The sequence below is a fragment of the Podarcis pityusensis genome (genome assembly GCF_964106645.2).
Source record: "Podarcis pityusensis genome assembly, chromosome: 6".
In the NCBI taxonomy this organism is placed as follows: domain Eukaryota; kingdom Metazoa; phylum Chordata; class Lepidosauria; order Squamata; family Lacertidae; genus Podarcis; species Podarcis pityusensis.
The window spans coordinates 94,464,240-94,485,807 of record NC_138030.1 but is presented as its reverse complement, the minus strand read 5'-3'; the positions used below and the strand labels follow the sequence as shown (position 1 = coordinate 94,485,807).

Here is a 21,568-nt window from a genome sequence, read left to right as displayed (position 1 = left end):
TACGGGAGAATTTTATGCCCTCACCTCTTTTCACTGCTGACAAACTTGGTGGTGCAATTAAGGGACTGTTTTGTGCTGAGCTTCACTTGTGTGTTTCTGATTTCCCTGCTTCTAATGTGACTGACATTTCTTTTCCTTTCCCAACCCCTCTCTCCCGACTCTGAAAACCCCTCCTTTCCAGGTGTGCAAGCCTCATCCCCAGGACACACTGGAGCATCACCCCCATGGGGCTTGGTTCCCTTGTACCAGTCATGGTGACCTTCAAGGTGCAGACAGGGAGAAAATGCTCTTGGACGATAGAGTTTGGCTGAAAGTAAGTGCTCAGAGTATCAAGGGTACATTGAGAGGATGTGGCAGATAATATGTACAGTTTTCCAAAAGTAGGGATTTGCTGAACCCTCACAAGGTTTTATTCTAGTGCTCTGCACATTTTGCCAGTCTCACAGAAACTCAAAAATCCTACAGATGTTTGGTCTGAGCAGGACCTTCCAGATTTACTTGAGATTTTCCTTTCCGCAGCAGTTCCCAGAAGTGAATCTTGGAGGTTAGACTTAGTGCCTTCAGACCCCAATTTTCACACGCTGGTATCAGGCCCTGTGGTGTTTGAAGCAAGAACCTCTCTCATGTGGCTTGCCATGTGGCTGAGGAAGCTTGAAATTTCCAGATAGCCCTAGGGGATTTTCCTGCTGGCATGGCTAGAAGTTTGCCAAAGTTCTGACTGATGACCCATGCAGTAAACAAAGTTACCTCTAGGCACTCTTTCCCACAGTTATGTTCTCTGTGGCATGATGGACAGAACAGGGACAGTGGCTGGAACACAAGTGGGGAAAGAACCAGGATGAGTCTGTCAAATGCATACTGGAGTCTGCTTTGGGGCCTAGTCTTGTATTGACAATGGCGGTAAAGAAAGCTTACTTCACCACTACAGCTCTGTCTGCACAAATGCCATGCAGTGGGAGCTCCAGGGATAAAACCACTCAAATCTGCTCCAACTTGGATGTAACTTTGGATAAAGTACAGGATGTACTAGACCTGTTCTTTTTTCTCATATGAGTTTCAGTTGTTGCAGCGTGGTGTTGACATCCTGAAGGCTTGACACACACCTATCTTTGCTAAATAACATCTAACGTCTTCTCAGTAGCCCACCGACTGGGACCTTCTCCGCATAAACACAATCATGTCACAGTTATCCATGCTCTAGTAACATTCAGGTTATGAAATCCATTCAGAAACTTCAGCTGATTCAGAACTTGGTAACCAGGTCATTCACTGGGCTTCACTATGGTGAACATATTGTACCAGTCACAAAAGATCTTCTTGCTTCTAGTTCATGGTCAGGCACCATTTTTTGACCTATAAGAGTCTGAGATCAAGATCTTGGGAGGGCCAGCTTTTCCTGTAAAAACTTGCCCACGTGGTAAGACAACCAGTGGAGGATCTGATTCCCCTACTGTAGAATGCCCTACCTAGACATGTTCTTCGGGTGCCTTCATTACTGACTTCACCAGGCACTGCTGTTTTCACTTGGTTTCAGTTTTTATTGTTTTCTTTATTTCTTGGGAAGCCACCTTGTGGGCCTTTTTACATTTAGGCAGAAGGCACTGGGTGGGAAGGCAGTCTCCCCTCTCCCCTAGGCCACATGCAAGCGAGACTAGCTGTCCCTTTACACAAAGTGAGGAGCTCTAAAAAGTTTTGGAGATGGGAAGGTGCTGTTACCAGACACCCCAGTCTCTGCTGAGCAGTAGGAAGATTCCAGGAGTCTGGTACCTAAGCAGCGTTTGTGTTCCTTTGGAATGAGGCATGACAGAGACTGTAGTGTCTTTAAGAAATGTGGTTTATTTGCACATATTTACACCTGAGTTTTATGGACTTCACAGTGCAGTACCCAAATATATGACCACGGGAAGCACATTTGGTATAGATAGGCAAGCTGTCTTTCTAGTCAGCTGTCATATCTAATGGCCATTAATAAATCCACCCTTCTGTAAATGTGTCCAAACCATTAAAAAGAGTGAGGAGCAGGGACCGAGCAACGGGACCTTACCCCGTCGCGGGGATTTGAACCGCTGACCTTCTGATCAGCAAGTCCTAGGCTCAGTGGTTTAACCCTTACAAAGCAGCAAAACTATATCATAATGGTATTAAAAGCAAAAAAGCCAGCATTATGATTATGCCACCAAAATATTTAAAAATATTCAAATGAGGCACAAATGGTCAAAGTTGCTGACCGCAACACATCTTGCCTCTTTGCTTGTTTCTCTTTCCTTATGTCATGACCTGCCCACCCACACCCCAAACTCTCCTGCTCATCTCAGCAGAGAACGTGATGGAGCAGCTTCCCGGCATTCGCTCCTTGGGGGCAGAAACAAAGGAGAATGCTCCCTTTCTGCTCACTTGCGGGAGGTTTGCGTTCCACTCTTCACCAGAGATTAAAGCACGTTCTAGTTTTATTACATTTCATGGTCGGTTCCCTTCATCCGTGGATGTTTATATTAAAAACTCTCACTTTTGGCACTGCTTGCATACTTTATTATTTTCCATCCATAAATTTATGGCCAAGCAATAAAAATGTCTGTTTCTCCCCCTCGCCTCACCTCCCTTTATTTTATGTTAAAACACTTTATATCACCCTTCCGTCATATTAGATTTCAGGGTGCTGCAACATAAAACAAATGCAAACTGAAACAAGAAAACAGCAGATAAAACTCTTCAAATGGATTAAAACTTGTTCTGTTAACAGCAGAACCCTGCAGATATTTAACTGGAAGTAGGTTCTGTTGAGCTCAGCAGGGCTTACAACTTAGTCTGTGTTGAAGCCGGTAGAACATTCATTGGGCATGTGGATAGGACTGTGCTGTGAATCAGTAAAATCTATTGAAATGCCTAGGTAAATCTAAAAGAAAATTGCTTTGGGCTGTGATGCTGAATTTTGAGAAGTGGGGGAACTAGATTTGGTAGAGAAGACAGAGGCGGGCTGCATTTTGACAACAGGCAGCCTCTCCCAGCCTTGGGTTCCCAGATGTTATTGGACTACCACTTCCACCATCCCTGACTGCTTCTCCTGTTGGCTGTGGATGATGGGTGTGGTAGTTCAACCACATCTGGAAACCCAAGGTTGGGAAAGGCTATTTACAGGATCAGGAATGTGCTTGCATTCTCCCTCTCCCTCTGACATAAACAGCATAATAATTAATTATTTCCTAATTTGACAAAACTATGGTTTGCTGTTGATCTGAGGAAGCTTAGAGTGCCGTGAACCTACTCATTTGAGCAACCTCTTACGGGATCTTGGCAGGTTCCGACTAGGGTTCATGGCCATCCTGTTGCTTGCCTAGAAAGAGGCTGGGCCTTCGCAAGGGTTCCTACTGAACCCTCACGAATGCTAGAGCTTGGATATAGTTGAGGTTCCGGAGACCCCCAAATTATTCAGAATGGTTGGTCATTGTGGCCTCGTAGGGAGGAAGTGTTCCGCAGATTTGTACCATTTTTCTCTGTTGGGACAGTAAGTTGAAACAAGTGAAGGCAGTAAGTGCCCTAAGGATGGAAGGGGTGAATCAGGCAGGACCTGGCAAGGCTCATGGAACAGAACTTCTCAAAGTTTCCATGTCTCTTCTTCTGCCCTCTGTCTTGCAATAAGTCAATAGATCATTTCCTGTTCTACCATTGGACTATTCTGCAGTGAATACAGAATCGTTACCATTGTGTAGCGAAGTATCAAATAACTGTTACCAGTTCTGTTGATGATGTTTATGCTTAAAATCTAATAAAGCAGTCGGATAAATTTATTAAGAGAATAGCTAAGTTACACTAACTGGTGTGAATGCCCTCGTTACCTTGTTTACTGAGAACCGGCAGAATTTCTGGATTGGGGAATTTGTTGTTGAACTAAACAACAACAACAGCAGCAACAACAACAACAATTGTGCATTTCTTTTAAAAAATGACCAAGAGATGGCAAGAAGAGCACAAGTGCTCAACCACCTGCATGAGATAAAATAGGGATTCAGTTCCTCCCCCCCCCCCAAAAAAGGTGAAGGTGATTCTGTGGACACGAGGCCCATTTCCTTTCCTCTTTGGTTCAGAGATGGGGGTCTTGATAACCCTGAAGTGTTCACTGATACTACTGCAGAGTTAAACTGGAAAAGATGGATTTTGGCAAACAGCTTTGTGAGCATCAGATGAAGACACTACAGCTTGTTGATGTTTAAAATTTAGGGGATTCTTAGAATGATCTGTGACCAGCTGGGCTTGTCCATTTACCAATACAGGAAGTATTGCCCTGTAATAAGTTTCAGTTGCCTGAAACGATGCATCACTTACCTTAAAATCTAATTGACTACATATCACTGTACTGTATGCGGTCCTTTATTAGTTGGGCTTTCTTGAGGAAGAGCGGGAATTTCCATGTAGTAGCAGAGTATGTGCCAAGTTCCCCATAGAAGAGTACCAGCCCTGCTTAAGGGATCTTTCAGAAGACAACCCAGAGAGCAAATGAGCCAAGTGGAACAAAGAAGAACTTCAGGGTTGCTGGCCAGTGCCAATTGGGGTGAGGAATACAGTAGGGGAGGGTTTCTGCTTGTCTACCTATCTATGTAACGTACCTGTTTCTTTTTCACCCTCCATAATGCACTCCTCCTTTGCGGTATCCTGGAGCCCAGGTGTGCTTCAACAGACCCAGCATAGCTACCTCACTCTTTGTTTTCCTGGTCTCCGATGGCACTTCCATGGATGACCAGCCTAAGTCTACTGTGACAGTTCAGCTGGGTGACATCAGTGGGCACAGCCACTTCCTTGGTGAGTGTGCAATCAGTGAGTTTGGTTTTTATCCAGGTTCTTGTGTGTCATTAGGTTCTAACATTTATTTGCCATTTTTACCATTTGCTTCTTGTAAAGAGCAAGGTTATTTTAGTGGACTTCAGACAGACAGGAGTGTTGTTTCTTTCCACCCTTTTCTCACTCCCTGGGAGCTGTAGTTGGTTTGGCAGCAGGATCATTGCTTATGATGTATACGTTAATTCTGTTTTTGCCTCTGTTAAATAGTTTTTAAAGTGTTTTTTATAAGACCTGCAAAACCTGTTTGACCAGAGACCACAATGGAGCTGGGAAGAAAGAAATATGTGTGTACAATTCAGTGGAAAGCAAAACCACGAGTCAGATGTGTCTGTTGCTGTGCTGGCTCCTTTCAGACCACCTGTGGTGGCTTGAACGTCTGGCTGCTTCCCACCGAGACTCCTTGCACATAAACAACTAGCTTGCCTGGGAAGAGTCTCGCCTAGAACCCTTTTCTTGATAGCTTTGTAGAGTTATGGAGTTTTAAAAATGTGTGTAGGGAGGGGAGCATTGAAACATTGGAGCCCTACCTGTAGTCTGAAGCATCATAGCCCTCGCTGTGCCCCTGCCTGTTTAAATTGCTTCATAGAGCAGAAAGGTTTTCACAAATGCGCTATATTACTTGCTACTCTGTTGACAGGGCATTGCATTCCTTCAGAACAGTGTTTTCAGACTTCCTACTTGCCTTGGAACTCTTTCCACAGTTGCGTGTCGACTGAGGAAGCTGTGAAGCTTTACTGCCCAAGCCCTGTTTCACAGCAGAAGATCCTGGTGTGCTTTCTAAAAACACACACTAGTCTCTTGCGGGGCGCTGGCGTGGCCTTTGGGCCTTACTGTTGCCCATGTGTGACACAAAACATACTGAACTCCCTTGCAGCTACATGTTGTGGAGAAAGATTGGTACTGTGCTGGGTTTCTTTAGGGACCTCTCTGCATGCTGCTTCCTTCTCTTTCCTCCTCATGTGCTTTTATCACTGTTCCCTTCACCACTGAATGAAGGGAAGGGGAGGGGGTAAGTGTTTGGCCGCTGTGAGGCAGTGGAAGTTGGCCAAGGAGAATGGCAGGGTGTGTGGCATCACTCTGAGCCCTTGGCTTGGCTTTGAGGTGTTTCCAGGTTTCACCTTTTTCCCCTGGGAAATACAGACAAATCTCAATCCAGTCGGAGGAGAGACTCAGAGGGCTTATCTTCTCTAATTTAGAGGGACTTCACTGGGACCCAAAGTTACTTTGTTCCTTAATCACCTTTAGCAACGTACGAGCTGTCGTGCCAGCAGAATCCACTGGTCATCAACTTAAGTGACAACGTTTCCTTCCGCCAAATCACATCCGCCCTGCTCAACTTCTCCTCCCTCTCCGTGGGCATCTCTGCAGTGGCCTTGAGGACACGTTCGCCACCAGACCCTCCCAACCCGAGCAACTGCCTCCCAGAGCACGAGGGGCATGGCCGCCAGAGACTCAGGTAACTCATCAGGATTTGGTATTGTCACTTCAAACCCCTGCAAAGAGACAGTTGCTTAAGGCTGTTATTCTGACTCTCCTTGCCTTGGATTGGCAAGAAGCAAGCCCCTCTGAATTCAGTAAGACTTTCTTTCAAGTAGACATGGTTAGGATTGCACTGTTAAGTCTGCTATTTTATTCCCTTGCTGAGAAAGTGGAGCGTAACTGTCAGGAGCTGCTCTGTCCTGTGGGCAAATCCAGAGTAAGTGTGTAAGAAGGGGCTGAGGGATTAAGTCAGAGGTGAGGGAGAAGTATTAACTTCATGTTCCAGAAGGCATAAGAGAACAGCAGAGTGTTTTTTAAGAGAGCAGGAAACTTTGGGGCAACCTGAGTTGATAAAGGTGTGAGGGGAACCACCAGGAGCATATTGGAATACAATAGCAGAAAGCATGGTGCAATCAGGCCATCAAGAGCTTTAGAGTTTGTGCTGGATACAGAAGACAACAGGAAAACTGCACCATGTAAACGATGAGGGAGGGAATGGCAGAAACCCCTTGGGTAGCGCTTCCACAGGTGCCCCACCTGCCCCACCCCCTCTGCAGAGAAGCAGCACTGCCACTGGTGTTATTTTTGGGCAAGATCACATCCATTTGGGGTGAGATCACATGGATTGTGGTTCAGTTGCAGGCTGCTCTGCAACTGGAGTAAAGAGGATTTCTTTTTACTACCTGCTGTCTTGGTCAGTGCTTATTCCCCTTTACCCATTCATGGCTTCTACGTACCACAAAACCCTTTGTGTAAAGCTTGTTGCAGAGGAAGTCACTCTGGAATGGGGGATTAGAAGCCCATGCTCCCAAAGCAGAAGTGGGAACAGATGCTTGGAGTGAAAAATAAATAGCCTTTGTGTCCCCTCTTCCCTGATACATGGGAAATTCCATGAAGCCCAACTACGTTCAGTTTCACTCAGAGAACAGCGGGCGCTCATGCAGCTTACACTTTAAAATTTGTATAAAAGAACTCACTTAGCTTGCAAAACAGAATTTGGAGACTCTTTGGTCGTTATGTATTTCAGGCACATGCCTAAGATGCTGTAAGTAAACCAAAAATGTAAACAAGGGGAACTATAGAGCCACTTTGGGAGTGTCAAGTGCTTGGACATGCTCGGTGGGAGTTTAAAGCTTTTTTTAAAAAAAAAAAGTAAAAAAAAAAGTGGAGCTGTGGAGACCAGCACTTACTTGAAAGAAAACCTCTGTGTCACTGCCACAACATGTATATGTCCCATATAAAAGAACCCCAGTGTTAATGGGGTATTCAAAATTCCAGACACATATAATCAGAGCAGGTATGGTAAAAAAAAGTGTGCACTACATTTGTAGAATGCTCTCCTCAAGAAGGTTTGGCTGGCACCTTCATTATACACCTTTAGGCAAAAGCATTCCTCTTTAACCAGGCCTTTGACTGGTTGACATCCTATGCGCTTTTAAAATGTATTGTGAAAGAGGGAGTTTGCTTTGTTTTTCTTTTTATTCTGTGTTTTCTGTTTTTTATATTGTGATTTTATGTTGTGAACTACCCTGAAATCTAGGTAAATGGTAAAGTCCAGTCAAAGGTGACTATGTGGTGTAGTGTTCATTTCGCTTTTGAGGCCAAGCAAGCCGGCATTTATCCACAGACAAACATCCAGGTCACATGGCCAGCATGACTAAACCACTTCTGGCACAACGCGTCACCATGACAAGTGCCAGAGTGCACGGAAACACCGTCTACCTTCCTGCTGGAGTGGTACCTATTTATCTACTTGCACTTTGACGTGCTTTCAAACTGCTAGGTTGGCAGGAGCAGGGACCGAGCAACGGGAGCTCACCCCGTCACGGGGATTCGAACCGCCGACCTTCTGATCGGCAAGCCCAAGAGGCTCAATGGTTTAGACCACAGCGCCACCTGTGCTTGAAGTCAAATGGCACAGGCAAAGGTACAGGGCACTGCAAGTTCCACTTTCTGGCAGCACCTTCAAACCCCACTTTCTTGGCCTTGAAATTAAACCATGTAGGCAAAGGCACAGGACTTTGCAGGCTCAGCTGATTAGCAGTGCCCTCAAACCCTGCTTTTGGCAGGGAGCCACATCTTTCTCCTTCCCCACACCTGGAGAGGAAGTCAGTGTAGTGCTATGGCCATTGGTCTGTCAGCTTAAGCTTTTCAGGTTGCCAGATGCAATTCTCCCCTCTCTTGCTGGGCCTAAATGCATGGGTCCTGGTGGATACAAGCTGGGGCATCCGAGCCATGGAACCAACAGTGACTCCCCTGAGTACATCAGGGATTGGTCAGCGAGAGTAGGGGTTAGTTAAGAAGAAGAAGAAGAAGAGTTTGGATTTGATATCCCGCTTTATCACTACCCGAAGGAGTCTCAAAGCGGCTAACAGTCTCCTTTCCCTTCCTCCCCCACAACAAACACTCTGTGAGGTGAGTGGGGCTGAGAGACTTCAGAGAAGTGGGACTGGCCCAAGGTCACCCAGCAGCTGCATGTGGAGGAGCGGAGACTCGAACCCGGTTCACCAGATTACGAGTCTACCACTCTTAACCACTACACCACACTGGCTCCTTGTAAATTAATACAAGACCTTGAACATGGCCCAGTAGCATATGAGCAGCCAGTGCATTCTTTTGAGCACTGGAGTTCTGTGCTGGCAATAGTCTGTCCCCCATCCACCGTCCAGCTGCAGCCTCCAGACTAGGCCCAAGCATAGCCTCACGAAGAGCTCATTGCAGTAATGGAGTCTTGAGGAAGTGTGGGTGGGAGGGGGAGATCTGTATTGCATTTGATCCTTGTTGAAGTCCCCAGAAGCTCAACGATTTGACAAACACATGTGCTTGTAAAATATATATTAAAAAGAAGCAAATGGAAATCTAAGCTAGTGAAAGAATTTTTAGCAGCTGCCCTAAAACCATTTCTCACTTCATAAACATGTCTGCGTGTAGGGAGAAAAGAAATATTTTGTCTTGCGGTCCCTTTTCTTGCCATTTTCACTTGTCCTTGCCTCTCCCCCTGCCCCCAAAAGGAAACCCTTTCAAAACAGTCTGTTCCTTTTCAGTGTTGGACTACTAGTCTTGGCAATGCTCTTTCTACACATATGGTTTGGATCCAGGGGGGCTCCATCGTGGCTGTCCATTGCTAAGCTGATGCTGGGCAGGTCCTCTGGCTGCTTCCCTCCTTCAGAACTTCCTCTTCTTCTGTTTTCCGGGTGGTGGTGCTCTCCATTGTCCCTCATGACAGCAAGTCAAGACCAATTACTTTTAGATTATGCAAACATCATAACTAGCATATTAGAAGCTGTATTCCTTCCCATGTGACAGAGAAGAAAGAATATTGCTTCTGAGATCGTGTTCTTTACTTTTATAATAATTTGTATTAAAATTAACTTTTTTAAAAAACAAAACACCTGTTCTTTCAGTTATCGGGTATACAACAGGCACACCACAGTTTAGAACTACTTCCTCTCATCTTAGTGGTGGCCATTTTGGTAATTGTTAATTGAGTCATCACTCAGAACTAGTCTGCACAATCAACCGTTTGCAAATGCATATCAAACCGCAGTTACAATTCTGGCCAGTTGCAAACCATGGTTTGTCTCCAAACTATAGTTAAGCTTCCAAAATAACAATTCAATTGAGCTGTGACATATTCCATACTTTTATATTTCATTATGTGTTTTGTCCCCAGCATGATCATGTTCCTCTCATATAGCCATTTCTGCAGGGAATACTGACTGAACACTGACTGTGAGTGGTATAGAATATATTGTATATGTTCAATATCACTTAGAGCAGGGGTTGTCAACCTGGTCCCTACCACCCACTAGTGGGCGTTTCAGGATTCTAGGTGGGCAGTAGGGGGTTCTACGGCACAATCTGAATCCTCCTTCCACCGAGCACTGGTGAGCGGTAAGGAAATTTTACCATCAAGAAAGGTGCATTGGGGGCAGTAGGTCTAAAAAGGTTGAGTACCCCTGACTTAGAGAAAGGGCTTCACGCCACCATCTTGTAAATTTATGTAGCAAAATACAATTCCGTGATTTGAAAGAACAGAATCATCCTTCCACCTGATCCCCTGGCATTTAGAAGTTGGCATCTCTGGCTTAAATCAGTAAGTTATGATAAGTGGTTTAACGTAAAGTAATACAGGCTTGGTCCATCAAAATTTAAGTCCTTTCCTATAACAACTTAGGACCAGGTTACCTGTGTAGACTTGCCTGTATGGACTTGCTCACTCATTGAGATCAGGCCCTCCTGGTTGTGCAGCGTGAGCCCAGCATGTTATGTACTGAAGTTCTCACCCTGGGCCAGCAGGGGGATACTGTAGATAGTTTTCACTCAGGTCCACATATGCAAATAAGGGATTCAAAGTGACATTCAGTGATTGGATAGTTACAGAAAATGGTTACTGTTGCGTTCTGGTGGAGCTCTATATAAGCAGGTTGGCTGAACCCTTCAGTTCAGTTCTGTTCTGGCCTGTGAATAAACAAGAGCTGTTTGAAGAATCACTGTGTCGTCTGATATGTTCACCCACAACTTAACACAGCATATGGAATAAAATGCCCCTTGTCCCTCGCCAGACAGTCCCTTGCCAACCTTGACTGGTTCTAAGTGCGTATTAAAACATTTTGCTGGTTTTTAATATCAAGCTTGTAGTGTTTGTTTTAGCTACTGTGGATATTATATATATTATAATGTGCTGATCTTTGTATTTATTTGATTATGTTATCTGTAAACTGCCCTGGCATTTTTCTTAATGAAGAGCAGTATAGAACTGTCCTAAATAAATGAATAAAGGCCTACTTTTGAATTTTGAGGTGCAAGCATTTTGCAGCACTAATTTGTTATGACTCTTTCTTAGAATCAGTGGTGCATAGCTTGGCCCCCTGACAACTGTTATTAATGAAGGTTTTCTAAAACAACAGTGGGAATAATTTGTTCTCTTGCTTTCCATTCAGAAATCAGCTTTGCAGATGAAATTTCTTTAAAACACATTGATTTATTGTTAAAGGATAGTAGTAATGATAGTCTCTCAAGGCCAGCGCCCTTGGGGAATAACTTGCAAGCAGGGCATGGGGTATTGGTGGAGGGAGGGCAGAACAACAGCACATTTGATGTAAAAAAGCGTTGGAGTAATCACACACTGTGAACCCACCAACCAAAACTAAATCACAGAAAGAATGCCCTGTGTCACATATAACTTGTATACAACTTGTACTAAACATTAGGAAGAAATGTGGAGTTTGAGGGAGCTGGGAGAGACATACATTATTGGCGCTTGAGCAGCGGTTCATTAAATTCTGAAATGAAGTTAGTGTTTACTGAGGTGCTCAGTTCAGCTGGCACTCAGCACATGCTTCAGAACTCATTGACTCTTAGCTCTGCTCTACAGGTGACACTGCAATGAGTGTGGGCTCTTTGCAAGCACAAAGAGAAAATGTATTTTGGTTCAGGCTGACTACTGTCAGTGAAAGGGGAGGCCGTAAATTTAGTTGTATACTGATGCCTAATCTGGGACCTAAGGCATTTGCCAGCTGCTAACACAAGTACACAACTCTATCCTGTCATGAATTAGACTTGATGACGTGGAACTTCCTTCTGCTTGGCTGGCCAAACCTACACATCTGCCAGTAACTTTAATCAATAGCCTTTTGCATTCCATCAGGATAATGTCCTGCTCTCCACCTGGGGCTCCACTCATCTATTATGCAAATATGGTATGGACTTAAAATACTCTGTGGTGATGGTTCTATGGCATATTCACCTACATTTCCTAAGACGTCCCTCTCTAACTTGCGATAAGAAACTTCTGTGAGCATCTTGAACATCTGCTTCTGCCCTCTGGAATCAGCCTTATCCCATTATCACTTCCTACCAGTGGGAGGCAGAGCCTCGATCACCTTTTGTCTCAAGTAACCTCTCCCTGTGTGTAACAGAATCTCCAGCTGTTTCTTGCCAAAAGACTGAACAACATAGTTAAGGATCCCGGATCTATTCATTCTGCTCCAAGTGGAGAAAAGCCTCATGTTCTCACTTCTCCTCCTTCTTTGATGCCACACCAAAGGGGTTCTGGATGTTTAGATTAAAAATACGGTTGACAGTAGGGTGTATGGGTGACACTCTGCATTCCCTTGTGTCAAGCTTGTTTTGTCACAGTGCTAAGAGGAGAATGCAGTCCCACCTTGCAATACAAGAAGATGCATTTTGATTCTCCTCCCTTTCTCTCCACAGCTGCACCCGACACACCTGTGCAGAGGATGGCAGCTGTGTGCAACCATTAATCCATCATGCTGCTGCTGTCAACTGCAGTCCCAGCAGCCAGGGGCATATGGAGTGTGCTGTTACCTGTGAAAAGGGCTTTGTCCTCCATGCCAGCCACGGGCAGCTGCTGCGCCCAGGACAGGTGGGTACATGGGGTTGTGATGTTATTTCACGCATGCTTCAGCAAGAGGGTAGATGGGGCTTCCAGACAAGCCTTGCCATTGCAGTCCCACCAGTTATTTATCTTTCCCAGTGTACTCAGTAGATACATTGTACAGGACTAAGGGGTCTTGTGGCAATGATTCACAGGTGGTGGCTGTGAGGAAGGAAACAAAAATTTGTGGACTTTATGGTTGTAAAGATAGGCTTGAAGACCTGTATGAAGTTTATCATCATAGCTTCATGTACTTTTTCGAATGGTCTCCAGTTATGATTGCTGCCTTTGAGTGACCCCTATTCTCTCTCACTTTCCCATTCTTTTTCTCCAGTTACCACATTGCTCCCTGCCAAAAATATTTTAATGTTTGGCAAAGAAAAGAAACGAAAAAAAAAGGCGAGACCGAAATATTGGGGTGGAAAGAAAAGAACTTCCTGCAAATGATAACTATTTGCAGAATTTACTTTGAATGCAGAAACTTCAGTTTCCTTTGTGCCAGACTAGGGTTCCTTTGCTACATAATCTAGTCGTGTTTTAGGCCAAATTGATCTCTGATGTAACACTGAGTCAGCTAGTGGGCTTTCTGAGGAGTTTAATAGAACCATTATAGTACAATATCTAAGAAACCTTGCTGTGAGCTAGGTAGGAAGTGTCTGGTTCCTATTTTGCTTCTCTCGTGAACTTGCCAGATAGGTTTGGCAAGCTACTTTCTGTTATCCACGGTGCTATCCAATTTGCATTAATGGGATGGTGATAATAACATGACCTGTCAACAGATTATAGAAATAAAGCATATGAAATACTTTTAAAGGGTTAGATAGATACTAAGTATTACTATCATTAATATGGTCCAGCAGGAAATGACCAGGGATGGATGCTGCCTTCTTCTTTGACTGATTTTTATTCAGATCAAATCACAAGTACGATAGATGCACAAATCCAACTCTGTGTCCCAAGCATCTAAACTGGGAATTGTGCCATCACATGCCATTCGTTCATCATCAGGAAAAGTGGCCTGCCCAAATGTGAAAAACTTAACATTTTATTTACAATCTGTTGTTGGTTTCAGCAACTGAGAGACCCCTGGGGTGATACATGCAGCCCCTTGAAAGCGGGGGTCACTAACCCCCAAATCTCCAACCCAGAGGCAAAAATGGCGTGTGGTTTGGGTAACAGATACAGCTGACCAGTGGCCTAACCCTGCTGTCTTTTAGCATAGCCTTTTGACCAAAATAGTTGCTATTCAGGCTGTTAAAGGCTTTTGAATTAGTCCCTGCCACTGAAAGGGCAGTCCGGATACCACTGGGAAAGGAAGCCAGTCTGAAAAGAATTAAAAGGGATACTTGATCAAAATTTATGAAGGCCTGTCAGCGGCTTGGAAAGATGCATGCGTTAGATGGTTCTATCTGGGTGGCTTGGTCTCTCTTCCATCTTCTCTAATGGTTAATCATATGACTCTCCAGTTAATCCAGATGTGGGCAGATGCAATTTGGATTGGGCCCTGGGTCCTCTCTTGCACACACTGCATTCTCGGGTGAAACAAAGTATCCTTTTTGCTTTAATTTTACACACACAGACACACCAGCAAAATAAACCTGCCTCGTTTAACATTTCCATGTTTGGCACTCAAGCAGGAAACATCTTGGCAGAAAAGACTGTGTGAGTCCTCCTGCTCTTGTGCCTTGCTGTGGAGGAGGCACTGCTAGCATGACAAGTGAGGCAAGTTAGGGCAGAAGTGCACAATGGGATTGGCACTCTTGACATAGGTCTCACCCCCCCCCCCAATTAAATGCCTGGTGCAGGGAGACTCCTGATCATTACCAGAATTGCAGCAAGTGGGGAGAAGAGTCGGCTTTGTAAAATCTCAGCTTTCAGTTATGATTCTATTTTAACAAGAAAATGTTTCTAATGTGAACCTCCTAAACGTGATAATATGCTGAGAGTGTACAGCATTTTGATGTCTTGGGAGTCAGAGGGTAAGTTGAGGAGGCAGGGCTTTCCACAACCGAAATCGACATGAATTACACAAAATTGCAGTTGTATGAAATGAGGAAATTATCCTAGTTTAACTCATTTTGTAAAACAACAACAACACATCATTAGCTGACAACCACTTTTTCACTTCCCATCATTTGCAAGCCTGAGGTCAGGGCGCATGATTCTCACTTCCGCCCGCCACCAGCACTGCATTGGAGTTTTGACTGATGTGAGTCAGTTTGGGGAAGCAGTTCTCATGATCTGCCGATTGTCAGTGCTGTAAACCAAGACCAGGCACCTGCCAGCCCAGAGGCAGAGGCCAATCTCCTGGCGGTTCCCATCTGGACTCTGGCTTGATTCCTGAGCCAAGGACAGCTCTTAGATTGCTGTATCAGTCTTGCGACAATCAGTAGAAATTCACAGCAACCTTTCCCCTCTTTCCCCTTCAGAAAGAAATTCTCTTGACCTGTAACTATGGGCGTTGGGACAGGTCTGTGACTTGCGACCCCATCGACTGCCAGTTTCCAGACCAGTCACATGTCCTGTATGCCGAGTTCTCTTGCCCTAAAGGGACCACCTACATGAAGCGATGCTTCTTCTCCTGTATCAAGCCAGCAAAGCTGCAAGGTATGCTGATGAGCTTTACTTGATGACCCTTCTCCCTTAGGCAGCTCTGGTGGTGCACTGGAGCTTCAGAAAGTTATGCTCTTTTCTTTGCAAATAATTCTGTCTAATTTTCTGAGTGGGTGCTTCTTCTCCCTCCCTTCCCTTTCCTTCTCTCTCTTGCTCTCTTCACCCCCCCTCTCCCTCTCTTACTTGGAGTCAGGAATGAGTCAGTGGCTGACCTGCCTGGACGATGGCCTCTGGTCACTCCCGGAAGCTTACTGCAAACTGGAATGTGACACTCCACGCCCAGTTCCCAATGCTAAGCTGCTGGTGCCCCGCTGCTTGCAAGGGAATCACGATGTGGGCTCTGTCTGCCGCTACAAGTGTAAGCCTGGATACCACGTGGCGGAAACCACAGAGGAGAAGCCCAGGAAGTGAGTAAAGGAAATATATTATCTCCCTTTGCTATTTTCCCTGTTGCCTCTTCCACCTTAGCATATGCAGTTCAGTCTTACTAGAGCGCTGGCTGGATTTGATGTTGCCACTGGAGTATTTGCGCTTGGCCAGTGGGTTTGATGGTGGCCAGTCTCGCTCCTGCTGGGAGATCTGGCATTTTCCCCAAGCATACTAGTGTGTTTTGAATGTCAGCTAAAAGGTCAATCAACATTGGCGTCCAAGAACAGGTGCAGAAGGCAAGGTGGAGGAGTGGAAGCAGGAGAAAGTAAGGTCAGCCTCTGACCTTCTCTAGAGAGTGAGGTGGAAGGTAATATAAGCCATGACTTAGCCCGGAGAAGGTTTAGAATGGCTGGTAATTGAAGTCACAACACTGTTTGACTTGCAAGGGATTGGAGTTAAAAACTGATATACTCCAAAAGGCTGTCCTTTAGAGCCAGAGTTATGGGATGATGTCTCGTGAGTCAGTGCATAGCCAACTAAGTTCTACTCAGAGTAGATGCATTCAAATTAATGGGTGGTAGCCAGCGAGCCACTGTGGTGTAGTGGTTAGAGTGTTGGAGTAGGATCTGTGGGCAGGGTTCAAATCCCTGTTCAGCCATGAAACTTGCTGGATGTTCTTGGTCCAGTCACAATGGGCTCAGTCTAACTTAGCTCATAGCAATGTTGTGATGGGGAGGAAGAGAACCGTGTACGCTCCGTGTGAGCTCCTTGGAGGAAAGATGGGATATAAATACAAGAAATAAATAAACTTCAACAGTTTTACTCTTGAGTATGACTAACACTGACACAACCCAGGGTCACTTCTGGTCTTCCAGAAAAGGTAAGAAAGTGAGATATACATATATATGAGTTGGCTATTATATATGAATGAATTGCTGTTCTTGGACTTGTCCATAGTATTTTGCAGCTTTAAGGTTGCAGAGGACTTTTAATTAACAAGACTTACTTCCAGTAAAACGTTATGGCATAATCTCCAGGGGAGGTCTAGAGAACGGGCCTTTCCTGCAGTGGCTCCCCATTTGTGGAATGCCCTCCTCAGAGAGGCTCCCCTGTTACCTTCATTGCATATCTTTAGGTGACAGGCAAAAATGTCTCTCTTCAATCAGGCGTTTGGCTGATTAACATTCCATGGCTTCCCTTTTAAATGTGTTTGTGTGAGGGGGCGCACGTTATTCGTTTGCTTTAATTTTTGTTTTATTGTGTATTTTGTATTCTTATTTTGCGTTTTTCTGTTGTGAACCACCCTGGGCTCTTCGGATGAAGGGCTGTATACAAATTAAACAGGGTGTATTTTTGTAACTTTGTAAGGTGGATAGCCATTGGGTAAGCCTAGTCTTGGTTGGAGGGGAGGTTGTAGCCTCTGCCTGCCCCTCCACGGGTAAGGTTAGGGGGCTAGGGCCATGCCACTCCACCAATGGGGATCGCTTGGGGGATGCCCCGATTTGACCTAGGTCATAGGGCAGCCCCTACTTGCTGGCTCCCAGCGGGCGGGCAGGAGTGAAATGTGCAGTTGCTTACCTCAGTGCCTATGGCCAAACCTTCACATCTGTAACTCTAGTGAGGCATGTCAACCTGGATAGCTCAGTTGGTTAGAGCGTGGTGCTGATAATGCCAAGGTTGCAGGTTCGATCCCTGCATGGGACAGCTGTCTATTCCTGCATTTCAGGGGGTTGGACTAGATGGTCCTCAGGGTCCCTTCCAACTCCACAATTATTTAATTGTTTTCAGTTTTCTGAATGATCAAGTTTTTAAAATATGCTGTGTGTTGTCTAGTTATTTGTGCCTTAGGGAACAGGGTGGTCACGGGGCCTCACCATGGAAAGCCAAAACAGACAGATCCTCTCTTCCTTTCCCTCGAGTCTTGATTCTTCTGTCCTACCTCATGGAATCAGCTCTGTTATCCTCCAGTGCTATGAAAATCCAGTCCTTCCCTCTCCACCCCCTTTTTCCAATCCAAATGAAAAATCTGCCTTTGGTAAGAAAACAGTTAAAATAGTACATAAGTGAATTTATGCTAACCTTCATCATTTTTAAATGTCAAAACTGTACCTCTCCAGCTTCTTTTTTTAATGTAGAACTCTACCCTCTAAACACAACATTTATTTTCCCCCCTAACAATATTGTTTCTGGATAGAAAAAATGCTCACAATTACAAAATAGTGTGTGCATGAGTAAAATTTGCATTACTTGCGATCTTGACAAGTTTGCAGAATTTGGCTTTCATTGTGGCATAAATTTGAGTTCCTGTTCACAGTAAGCCTGCTTCACTCTCCGCCTTTTATGTCTGCAATTCTATACTTACTTTATAAGCTCTATTAAACTCAATTGACCCTATTTCTTAGTAGACATTGGATTGCACTGGAAGGATGTTTCCAGATGGTGACCTTATATAGCAAATGAATACTTCAGATGTGATTTTTCTGTATGCACATTAATGTGTAGAATATACCTGGGTCCCAAGTTGTTTAGAGAGATTTAATAAGTCAATAGTATTTGGAATTAGATTGAGAAGTAGGCGGCCAGCCAGTGGAGCTCTTTTGACACTAACAAGATATGATCTGATTTTGCTGCACCTGTCAAAATCCTGGCAGCTGTGTTCTTAACCAACTAAAGCTTTTGGAACGTCTTCAGACAGAGCCTCACATATAACGTACCATAGTAATCCAATCAGGAAGTTGCCAGGGCATGGAGAACTGGCTAGAGTGACCTCTGTCCAGAAGAGAGGATGAACCAGGAAGATGGCACCCTGATGGGCTCACAACATAAAATCACAATATAAAAAAGACAAACTATGTAATAAAAATAGGAAGAAAAACAAAGCAATAATCCCCCTCCCCCCTCCCATCTTGATTCCTACTCAGATGTACCAAATAAAAAAAATATTGTTCGCAGGATCACATCCTATTCAAGGTTCATTCATCTTTCAGAGCCAGAGGCAGGAGAATCTGGAAGTAGGTAAACAAATTGTCACTTGAGGATCCTTTATACCAGCTGTTATTTGCCATTGGTGAACTTATTCTAGTGAACAAAATGCCAGCCCAGAGCAGTGGTCATGCTGAATAATAACAAGAACATGAGCAAGCTACAGGCCCCCATGCCTTTGCACCAAAGGCTGATCTTATCCTCACCCTCTGTTTTCCTTTCTTGGTATATCCCTCTCCCGCCAGTAGGTCCCACATTATCCAAACATTGCAGTTGATTTGAAGTTAGATCATAAAAAGTGTAGAGAGAGAGGTGGATGTGGGGAAGGGAAATGGAAATGGAAATAATCAGCAGGGTGGGACCTGGAAATTCTTCAGAAAGGCCACTGTGGGTGAACGAGGATAGAGCTAGGATGATCAAGAGTGTAGCTTGGCCGCAGGCCACCTAACATTAACTGGAAATGTATGCAGCCCTGTTCATATTTTTGCACCAAAATAATTCCAGTGTCTGTGCCAACTAAACCCAAATTCTTTGCCCTGTAAACTCAACAGGCTGCACTCCAGCTAAATTATGAAAATCATCTTCTTCGTGTATGTTTGCGCTTGCAGAGTAAGCCTGCTCAGTTTGCATGATTTATTTTGAACACATGAAAGGGTTGGTGGGTCCTGCGCCACCCAGAAAACCTTTAAAAATGAACAAGGCTGTAAGAGAAGATTCAGCCACTGCTCCTCTTGCCCCAGCCCTCCTCCTGTTGCAGCAGGCGAGACTCCGCTTTACTCCACAGTAAGAGAAATCTAAATGTAAAATGTCTGAAACTAAGTGGAGTTTGGGCCCTCTACTCCCACAAACGCAGCAGTATAAAACTTTTTATATCCTGCTTCCTAGCCAAAACGAGAGAAAACTTCAGGGAGGAAGAGATAGTAAGCAAAGCTTGTGGGCAGAACTCCCACCCTGCTGAATAATTGAACCATTTTACAAACCCAGAACTTCTTCATGGTTCTACTCATCTGTTAACTGCCCTGGGAGCATCTCTACAGAAGGGTAATGCTGAAATCTAAAATGAAGCAAAAACTATGGTTTGTCAGTTAAGATTCAGACATCAAAACAATTTGTCAGATTTTTTTTATGTGGAGCAGTTTACTTCAGAAACACACACACAAAATTAAAGGTAAAGGGACCCCTGACCATTAGGTCCAGTTGTGACCAACTCTCGGGTTGCAGCGCTCATCTCGCTTTATTGGCCGAGGGAGCCGGCGTACAGCTTCTGGGTCATGTGGCCAGCATGACTAAGCCGCTTCTGGAAAACCAGAGCAGCGCACAGAAACGCCATTTACCTTCCCGCTGGAGCGGTACCTATTTATCTACTTGCACTTGGATGTGCTTTCGAACTGCTAGGTTGGCAGGAGCAGGGACCGAGCAACAGGGGCTCACCCCGTCACGGGGATTCGAACCACCGACCTTCTGATGGGCAAGTCCTAGGCTCTGTGGTTTAACCCACAGCGCCACCCGCGTCCCCCACACACAATTATACCCTATCATAATTTGGTCATTAGCAAACATTGAGAAAAGTCTAGCATTTGTATACTCTTAGCTACCTTCATTGAAAGTACCAAATAGAGGTTAAAAAATATACTCTATTGGTAACTAATTTGTATTAACATGACTTAACTCACCCTGTGTTGCAGCCCTGACATAAAAAGGGAGGGGGATTTACCCCAGAACTATTGCATAGAGGAAAGGGTTTTTTTGTTTTTTTAAAACCCTCACAGCACAACCCCAATCCTGATCCACAGATGCTGAAATTTATTCATGCATCCAGGGGCTGGCCCACCCAGCAAGCAAAGTGAGGTGACTGCTTCAGGCGGCAGGATTCACTGGGATTCACCCCTTATTCCTGATGTAGATCTTTATTCACCCCTTCTTTCCTGGTGGGTATGAGGGTACCATTTTGTGCTTGGCCTCAGGTGCCAAAATGTCTTGGGTCAGCTCTGCATGCATTTCATACATTATCTAGTTCGGCCCGTAGTCTACCATGAAGGAAGGGAATATTGCTGTAGACTAGAGGTGTTTATCTGTCTCGTAGTGAAGAGCGAGAGGTGTCTGTTTTGATGCTTTTGCTGTTCACTGAGAAAACATGAGAGACAAGGATACTGACCCTTAAGGCTACAGTTTTGTTTCCATCCAGTTTACCAGTAAATACCTCTCCTCTTTCCTGCTCTGCTGCTTGGAATCCTTGAATCTCCTGCCATTGGCAGATAATGTGAAGCTTTTGGACTAATTTACTGCCATCTTCCTTGGCACCTAAACCTGGCTACTGCTAATACACACTTGGGGGAGGGCCAGTCCCCCTGCTGTATGGATTGTGATGTTTTCAAGATTGATGTTGAGGCCTTCACATCAAACACACCTCTTGCAGTGCCTCATATGTCTTCCCGAGGCTTTCAAATTTTGCCCTTTAAATGTTGGAATTTTTTCTAAAACCCTTGATTTTTTTTTTTTGTTTTATTTTTGCTTTGGCTCCACTGCTAATCCTAAATAAATGTCAGTTTTGTAGGATCAGAAGAAGTGGTCGTGGCTCTGTTACAAAGGAGGGTTAAGAGCAAGTTTTTAAAGTCTCTCTCTTCCCCCCGCCCCTTGCTTCATCCTTTCCCAGTACCTCTCAGTAAACTGGCTGCTTAGCTGGCTATGTGAACAGGTACTTAACTCCCCTCCCTTCTCCCCAGACACAGACACTCTGTTTCAGGGTTAGGTAAGGACAAGTATATTTTGCAGGCACCTGAAGATTGAACTCAGAAGGCTACAAGTGTGATTGAACTGGAGAATCCCTGCTCCTCCCTATATGATTGGTTGTGCGCCCCACCCGCTCCAGATTTTTCCAGCTCTAGGGCTCCA

The 21,568-nt window shown here is 44.7% G+C and overlaps 1 protein-coding gene across 1 annotated transcript in view; it reads left to right on the top strand.

Annotated features, from left to right (window-relative positions):
- The window catches only part of PAPPA2 (pappalysin 2), a 134,413-nt gene that overhangs the window by 65,637 nt on the left and 47,208 nt on the right, over positions 1-21,568 (top strand). The window contains exons 11-16 of the mRNA XM_081012021.1: positions 182-313; positions 4,659-4,794; positions 6,079-6,289; positions 12,529-12,700; positions 15,142-15,319; positions 15,519-15,732. Of these exons, the coding sequence (XP_080868147.1) occupies positions 182-313; positions 4,659-4,794; positions 6,079-6,289; positions 12,529-12,700; positions 15,142-15,319; positions 15,519-15,732 (1,043 nt within the window). The remainder of the gene's footprint in view (positions 1-181; positions 314-4,658; positions 4,795-6,078; positions 6,290-12,528; positions 12,701-15,141; positions 15,320-15,518; positions 15,733-21,568) is intronic.